The 9051-nt window shown below is 42.2% G+C and overlaps 1 protein-coding gene across 3 annotated transcripts in view; it reads left to right on the top strand.

Moving 5' to 3' along the window:
- The window catches only part of lhpp (phospholysine phosphohistidine inorganic pyrophosphate phosphatase), a 20048-nt gene extending 16786 nt beyond the window's left edge, over positions 1 to 3262 (top strand). For 2 of the 3 annotated variants that reach the window (XM_034861471.1, XM_034861472.1), the window contains exon 7: positions 2958 to 3262. In XM_034861471.1, the coding sequence (XP_034717362.1) occupies positions 2958 to 3051 (94 nt within the window). In that variant the 3' untranslated portion in view covers positions 3052 to 3262. The remainder of the gene's footprint in view (positions 1 to 2957) is intronic. The other variant, XR_004655165.1, reaches the window with a different exon arrangement.
- Positions 3263 to 9051: the final 5789 nt, after the last annotated feature.

The raw sequence follows: 9051 nt of genomic DNA, 5'->3' as shown, positions 1-9051 counted from the left end.
CTCTCTCTCTCTCTCTCTCTCTCTCTCTCTCTCTCTCTCTCTCTCTCTCTCTCTCTCTCTCTCTCTCTCTCTCTCATAACTAGTGCTCACATGAAAAAAGTGCCTCTTTATCCTGTGAACAGGGAAACCCCTTTGTGTCCTGCTTGGAAAGAACCGTTAAGCTGTGTAAAGTGTGAAACCATACCGCAGCTGTTTGCTGATCATGACTCAACATTATACAGCCCTTGGTAGTGTAAAGAGACAACGGCTGCTGCGTGGCCACAAACTCATCAGAGGATGTAGTGGCTCCAGCTTAGCATCTGTCACCTCTGTTGCCATAACATGCACCTAACATGGTGGTTTCCCCAGTTCAGTTGAACCGTTTTTCATAAAAGGTTGCAGCTGTATTATTTCAAGGGACTTATCTTGTGTCTTGCAGCGGTTCTGGAAAAATCAGGTAGAAGACAAAAGAGAGGAAAAGCTGAAGTGGATCATGACAAAAATCAAAATGGAACATCTCTACTGACTGCAGTCGTCTTTTTTTTTCTTCCACTCCTTCTGATATGCCATCAAAATCTCCCGTGACCTTTTGTTTATAACGGAGGCAGTCAAGCTGTGATCACATTCTTACCCTCAAGGCCAAGACTCCTGCAACGCCAACGAGCACCAGAAACTGCATGCAGTTACACACATTGTCTTCCCCCTCAGGGTGAGAAAGCCCTGTCTTGTGTTAGTATCTTATGTCACCCACAAGGCTTGGCTGAACATAAAGGCTATAGTTATCATCAGGTTGGGTTCACTTTCGAGTTATGATTTAAAATCTGCCTTAGTGTCAGAAGGCACTAATGGTTTCCTTCACTAGTGTGGCATGAAAAAAATACTTCTACAAGGCCAAGAACACTTCCACACAGTGAACTGGCTCGAGTGTTTTTCCGTCTCTCACTGGCAGGCTACAGTGGTGCTCATAAGTTTACATGCCCATGCTTAAGTTGACTAAAAAGAGCAATTAAAAAGAAAAAATTATGTTTTGGAAATTTATCTTAATGCTTTAATTAAAAAAGTAGGTAAAATCCAACCTTAGAGTTTTTTGTTTTTTTTAAACATCATGAAACTTAAGTTGTAGGTCTTAGTTGCATGCCCCCTTGCATTTGTCTGCGCTGTATCTCTGTTATTATTCCTGTTCATCTTGTTTGATGCAGTTTGTTATTGTTTTGCATATTAATTGGTGACATTTAACAGTTTACTTTTACATATAAAACACTTCTGTGGGTATTTTTATTTGTGCTAGTGTGTTCAGCATTAACTGATGGGAAGGTTTTCATGCCTTTCACCCCACGGTCAGCTTCCTTCCCAATGAAGGGTCTCTCAGCATGACAACTTTTGGGAGCATGGCAGCTCCCAACAGCTGTGTTGAACTAAACTCTTGACTGATTCCCACCTCCTAACTAATAGCTGACCTCCCCCTTAGGTGAAAGCTGTGCAGTGTCCATCAGGCTCAGGAACCAAACCTTTCTCATTGCGTGTATTGATATTGCATTGACCTAAAGTACACCCAGTGAGCAGTACATTACCTCATCTGTAACACTAGCTGCATTGTGCTGAATTTTGCATGGTCACATTGACCTGGTTACTCCTTCATTATTCATGGGGATGGGAGGAAAGCAGCTAAATGAATACATATACACACACACACACACACACACACACACACACACACACACACACACACACACACACACACACTCATGCATCCATATCTAAAAGGCGCAGGTCACGGGAGACTTAAAGGAGCATCAGGTTGGAGAGACGTCTGCTGTTGGATTCACTGCTTGAAACATAAGAGCCATGTGACTAATGTGCGTGTGTGAACTCAATCAGTCCTCAGGCAAAAGAGGGTGTGGGAGAAATACAGCACAGGAGACATAACACCCAGACCATTAGCGACACAGCTCACATAACCCAAGCACTAGTGGCTGATAGACATGCGTAAACAACTGGCACCACTTGCCCTTATTCACTGTGGCTTCAGTATTCAACACCTCTCCTCACCTCCCACCACTGGCCTCTTCTTTCTGATGCTACACTTGGGCGGCTCACAAATATTTGCCATGGTCCTTCTGCAAGCTCTCAGAGGAAAGGATTAATAGTGGTGTGTGCCGCACACCCAGGGCCAGACAAAGCCTCCCCATCTGGAGCTCCAACCCGTGACTTGGGAACAGAGGCAACACACAGAGCCTGGCTGAGGCAGCCGGGGAGTGGGGAGGGAAGGAGATCTATAGGCACCACTTAAATGAGTCCTGGGCAGTCCTGCAGATGAATTAAGGGGGCATCATCATCTTTTGATGCGATAGCGAGAAGAAAAGTCTTACGTGCCGGCCTAGTGCCACACCAAATGGATCACATTTCCCCTACCAGCTGATCAAACAGCCATATATGCATCCATCCCTGTATTTTTTTTAACTACATTTTGCATAGCAGAAATATGTTTGTCTCTCTGTTACAACAGTAACAATATCTTCCAACTGCCTCCTCCGTCGGTCCCACCCCCAGGTTGGAAAGCACTGGCCTAAGTCTCCAAATTCTTTTCTTGGTTTTATTTTAATGGATATATTTTAAAAGTCTAGAACACATTGTGACAGCTGGTGATAGAGACAAAAAAACATGCATAACCCTACATCAAAACACACCAATAAAAATCACTAAACATTTAATTTTTAATCTGTTATTGTTTATGAATAAGCTCTAATGATCACTCTGAGAGGACATAAACCCTTTGTATTACCAAAATGTTCCCTTCAAGCTTAAACAAGACGGCCTCTACAGTAATTGTGCTTGGTTCTGTTCAAGCTTTGTACATTCAGTTTTGTTGATGTGGCTGATAGCATCAAACTGCTGTTTACCGAGCCTTTGTGTGTTTGTTCCTGTTTCTTCCCTTGCTGCGTGTCCTCAAGCATGTACTTTTGCCTCTCCTCCCTCAGGCCCAGTGACGAGAGGCACTCAACGGTGATGGCTGATGGCACTGTGGACAATCTGGCTCAGGCTGTGGACATGATCCTCAATCAGAGGCACTGAGTACAAGGCAGGACACTGGGAACTCCCCACTTAGTGTTGTATCCAGTAGGAAGGGTGTACTGCATTGAGGTATTTCAAGTAACATGTTAAAGCAGTACAAAACTAAAATACCATCCAAATACTGTATATCCAAACTGTCAGAACTCATTGAACTGTCAAATATGATATAACACCCATCTGATGCTCCACATTTAATGAAATAAACTAGAATTGAAATTGCAAAACCATTGCTTAAGTCTACAAGTGATGAGCTGAATACTTGAGGCTGCACTGTGTATTTGTCAGTACATGGTTGGCATAGATAAGATACCTCAATTTACACATAGATAAGATACCTCAATTTGACACATAGATAAGATACCTCACTTTGACACATAGATAAGATACCTCACTTTGACACAAATGTGCTTGTAACTAGCTCCCAGACTGTTTCTAATCGTACTGGCTTTGCACAGTTGAAATTCAGCTGTGGTGTATATTAACATATGTTGATAAATGAAGGTAGACATTTATTGTTGTTGCTCACACCCTTTACACAAAACATGCACATCCTTAATAAACCGACAGGGAGTAGCCAGTACTGCAAGTGTTATTAAAATAAAGCAATTTTTACTAGCTATTAAAAACATTTGTCTCCCTAAATTCTCCGTAAAGTCACAGAACTTTTTTTCTTTTTTAAAGAGTTGAAGGTCTCAAAACGTAGCCTTGGATATAATATCTCTATATCTAGTTCGAATAATATCTAGATCTAAAATATATATATATCTCTGAGCAGCCTTTTGTTTTACAAAAACAAATTGTTGGAAATGGGAAGTGAGCTAGTCTCGGAGATGATAAATGCAGAACCCAGCTGGGTGTGATGAATTACGCTGGTGCTTGAGCTTATGTTTTCCCCTCTGTAAACAAAAATGAACTGAGCTCTCCATCATTGGGCTAAATAATCACCAATCTATGCCTGCTTATCTTTATTTACTTGACTGTAAGGCACCTCTGCTGGGAGATTGCTCGTCTTTGTTACATTGTTAATTGCCACTCATTAGACGTCGCACATTCACTCCTGTGTCGACAGTGAGGTTAAATAAAAAACGAGGGTGGTGAAAAAAAATTGGTTATCTGGCTTTTGTGTGCTAGCTGGAGCACACAAAACAAACGATTCTCCTTTTGCTGCCCCAAAGGTTTCAGTGTACCAAATAGATTGAACAAGAACAAAAGCCCATTGCCAAATGATTCATTGAGGTCTTTCTGGTTCACTTTGCCATTCACTGACACAAGCTTTAAATGTTATTGGGTAATTAAAGGTAATGCAATGCTACAGAGTGTTATGAAACTGTGCCTGGGCTGCATGCACCACTCCTATAACTGATGGGGAAATAAATATCAATGTGCACTGCAGAGTACAATCAGCTGGTACCCAGTTTTCTAACACATTGTTTGACTCAGTGTTTTGTCCATTATGGTACCGCCCATTGGCTTTGTATGGCGCTATTAAACATGGATTTGACTACTCTCGAATGAATTCACTTGGCTTTAACTAAGTTCTTTTTTTCCAGTTCAAGGAAGTTTAGTCATTCTGAAGGGTGTCAGCCACAGTTTTCAACACCTTCTCTTGGCAGGTTCATCATCACTAACTGTTAAACACAAACGCGCACATAGCCCCAGAGCTAGCACGTTGATAACCATATCTCTCATGCTGGCCCGAGATAATCCACCCTTTTCACACAAGTTACTGTACAAATTCACAGCAGTTTACCTCTCTAGGCTACCATTTATTTTATTCATTAATATAGACGAATATAATGATAGCCATGATAGGTAAACAGGGATATAGTCCACTTGAAGTGCAGCACATTGATTTCTTTACTGTTACCGCAGACTGCAAGATTACCTTTCAAATAATAGAGATGACCTCATTTCAGGAGACATGTCTGGGCATGTATGACCTCACTGCCACAGGGCAGTACTGACAGACATAATCCAAAGTGTCAGTCCTTGACTGAATGAAGTTGTTGTTGTTGTGGCGATTTTCCAGTGGGAAGCTATTGACACATCAGCTTGTCATCTTTAGACTTTTTTTTTTTTTTTTTTTTTTTTACATCTAAATTGTTTTCAGTGTTGTTTTCTCACCGTATTACATAACCATAGTTAACACTGTGACTCTCAAGTAAACATAGGTAGTCCTGAAGCGATTTAGGCACTTATTTTCTTCAGTCGATCAACAGAAATGAATTAAAGCCTCAAGCCGCAATATACGGGGCCTGGCGGGCACTGGCAGGACGCCGGTTGATGCTGTCGTGGATTTCCTAACCATCTTAAACTGCACACACAAGTTTGAGTTATTGTTTTAGCAGCGAGACTAATAATATTCCTATCAGCCTCAGCTGAACTGTGTTCTGTGCTAATTAGCAACTGTTAGCATGCTGACATGCTAAACTAAGATGGTGGACATAGGAAGTCTCCATCCAACCTATACATATATAGACATGTATAGACTGTTTATAAACTTTTAACTCCAATCAACTATTCCAGAGAAATAGTTGTCTTATACTCAGCATTTTCCAGTCTTTTCATTTTTCTTGCAAATGTCATTTTCATTAAGTCTCCTCGATTCGTGGCATACTTCAGCCAGATGTTAATCGTAAATGATTGGCTTCTGCAGTCATAGGACAGGTTTATGACTGATTATGAATGATATGTACTGTATGTTAGAGTATCCCAGCTCTCTTTACAACCTCAGGCCAATAAGCTCATGATTTCCTTTTCATCTTATGTTGAGTGGCACATGAGGGACGCAAAACCGTGAAGCATTTGTCTGTCAGGAGGATACCAACACATGCTACATGAAGAGGAGAATGTGGCTCAGTTAAATGTGTCGTGGCCAATCTCCAGCATCCAGGGCGTCATTTGCACAGAGTTTGCATTTGTAACCAAATTCAACAAAGGTGTGAATGTTTTGTTTTCTATAAATGTGCCATTGAGACATAAGCGACTTCCATTTATTGGTTCAAGTAATTCTGAAATTTAATCTAAAATAAAGTCTAGACGTCTAAAGAAATGAGGCCTTTGAGATCTTTGCTTTCTCAAGATCTTTGCTTGAGATTACTGCTGCGGTGTGTCTGCAACATGTGAGCTAACATTCATTTACGGTTTTTATGTCATCTGTTTGGGTTAGGCTCTTTTAACACAGTGTGCACACTGCTGCTTATGTAGCACACCTGCATTTACCCACCTTAACAACTGCCAGCTGTGTGTTACCTTGAACTTTCATCTCCACTCATTTGGCTCTTCCTGTTTGACAGGAAACAGTGGAGCAGCTGACCAGACAGCGCTGCACACCTGCAGCCCAAAATGCACTGTTATCCGTGGAAACATGCAATTGTTTTTCTGTGTTTGGAGCGCTGGTCCATGTTGGGGCCTGTTGCTCTTATTCGCCAAGCCACATGGTTTCCCCACATTTCATCACTCTGCTTCCCTTTTGGGCAGCCGTGCCAGCAGCACTCGTTGGAGGGAGGGCTCTGAAACTTTAGAAGTCATCGGGTTTGGGGCGGAAGCCTAAATTTCCTTCCTTTCATGGCTATCTAAAATATGAGATTGTATCCTGATTAAGCCGCCATGACAGTCAGGCTGTGAATTTCCGGAGAAAGCAGACCCACGTGACACGTTTGTCCAATCAGCTGCCGTCAGCAGTCTGCATTGGTTCGGTGTGTTCCGAGGCTCTTTTTTTGGCCAACTCGGGGAGGCAGTCAGTCTGACTGCCTTTTCTGCTAATGGTCATCCGTCAGGTTAGTGTGTCATGGCCATAAGAAGTGTCTCAGTTTGTACGCAAAGCAGTCTGTACTCCAACATAGTCACAGCCATCACAGGTCCCTCCTGGGACACGACCCCTGCTCAACTGCAAGCTAAAGCCTCAGAGGCCCAGATCTCCAGACACTAAGCATGACCCCATGATGTCATACCCGTGTGCGTATGTATTATCCAAGGGAAAAAAAGCTGGTTGTGTGACACCGTGCAGTGTAAACCAACTGTGCTGGTCTGCAAAAGGTTACAGCTGACCTCATTTTTGAAGTTGTCTGCTTCTGATGGAGCTTTCTCCTGTAAAGGTGTCCAGTTGCCTTTTGTAAAAGCCAAAGTGTTCTGCGCTCACAATTTAGATTGTCCAATCCTCTTACTGAAGGGCCAACTTTTTAAATTTAAGAAGGCTTGCATGACCTCGGTACATCTCTTGTATGTAGGTGCAGGATTTTGCTGCTAAGACATAACACTGACTGAAAAAAAAAAACTTTTGTACCTCAAACATGTGTGGTTTAGTCTCAAAAGTGTTTGGGTGAGATTAAACACAGCAACGACCTGTGTATCAAATTAGTGCATATGTACGGAAAAATATTTTTTTTGTTTTCTCAGATGTCATTTAGAGCTCAAGGTAAAGTTTGTGGTCCCGTTTTTCAGCTTGTTTTATTAGAAAAGCTTTAGACAAACACTTGCATGTGTGTTGTGACTGGGTGGTACTGCTAAATTGCTTTTCACCATGACGGGGGTAGGCACCAAACCTAGAAACTAGTGCCAACATTCAGCTTCACGTCAAATACGGTACAGCAAAAAATTCTACTGAAGAGTAATTTTCTAAAACTCAATTGACAATGTTTTTGGGTGTAATTTTCTCTTAATTTTTGGGAAACATACCACACACCAATTTGCACAACTACCGGTAATTTTAGAGTATTGAATTCAACCTTTGAATTGTTGACGGAAAGTGTTGAGGGAAAAACGTATTATAGTAAAACTTATGTGCCATAAGTATATCGGAAACATGTGATATTAACCTCATGTTAGCACTGTGGGACATCTGTTGCTTAAGAACTGAAGTGTGATGTGAATCATCATAAGAGCAGATAAGAGGGAAAACCACCCTGTTGTGTCACGGCTGAAGAACATCGGCACAACATGCCCCTCCTGTTGCACTCCTATCTTCTCTCAGAACACAGCCTCCTTTCACTTCTGTCACTCTGCTGATTAAAGACCGGGGGCCTTTGGTTTGTCAGTCTGCCACACAGCACGTTTACAAGGGTTCTTTTGACCCATTTCCTTCTTAACTCATTACCCGAAAAGGTTTTAACCAGAGAAAAGCAACAGCTCTCACGTACCACAGGCAGCTCTGTGACAGTGGAAATATGACTCCACTATGCATGCGTACAGATTCTCATGCAACAGCATAATAATACAATCCATTACAGGAGTATGCACTGGCCATGTAGGCAATGTTATGCTTTGTGTGTGGTATGTGTGTCTGATGTATAGCGATCTTCAAATTACTAAGCCTTTAAAGAGGTGACTTTCTTTACTCGGTGTCACCGTTGACTTCTGCCTCTTAGCAACATGTGGAAGTGCTATGCAATCATACTGCAGCATTAAATCAAAACGTTAACATCGGTATAATTGTGGATTTTTGCACAGGCACCAGTGTTGTGGAGGGGAAGCAGACAAATGGAGCTGCAGCAGCAGCAGCAGCAGCAGCCCTGACACATGGCCCACATTCACAGCCGCCTCCCACGTCACTGTGCTCCTCAGAGAAAAAGACCCTTTTGTTTTCCAGTGCAGGGAGGGAGAAAGGTCTCTGGGGTGAACCACCGCTCAGCTCCACCATGAAAAAAAAGAAAAGAAACAGGGACCAGACTTCCCACCCCTGCCTGGCGTCCTCCCTATTCACTCCCCGCTTCAGCACACAAACGCAGGCTCATCAGTAGTACCACTAATACGGTCGGGATTGTCTTTTCCTGCTACTTAATTGGGTCAGTCTGCATTGTTGCATTAAAGACGTCTCCAACAATGACCTTGCTGTTAATGCATGTGCTCGGCTAATAGTGGAATTCTCTTTCAGATTTTGTACATTTAAAAAAAAGTAAAGCATTACCACGGTGAAGTCCTGCATTAATACAGTGGGTACGGAAAGTATTCAGACCCCTTTAAATTTTTCACTCTTTGTTTCATTGCAGCCATTTTCCAAAA

Source organism: Etheostoma cragini, chromosome 21 (assembly GCF_013103735.1).
Source record: "Etheostoma cragini isolate CJK2018 chromosome 21, CSU_Ecrag_1.0, whole genome shotgun sequence".
Classification (NCBI taxonomy): Eukaryota; Metazoa; Chordata; class Actinopteri; order Perciformes; family Percidae; genus Etheostoma; species Etheostoma cragini.
This window is presented reverse-complemented; position numbering and strand designations above follow the sequence as displayed.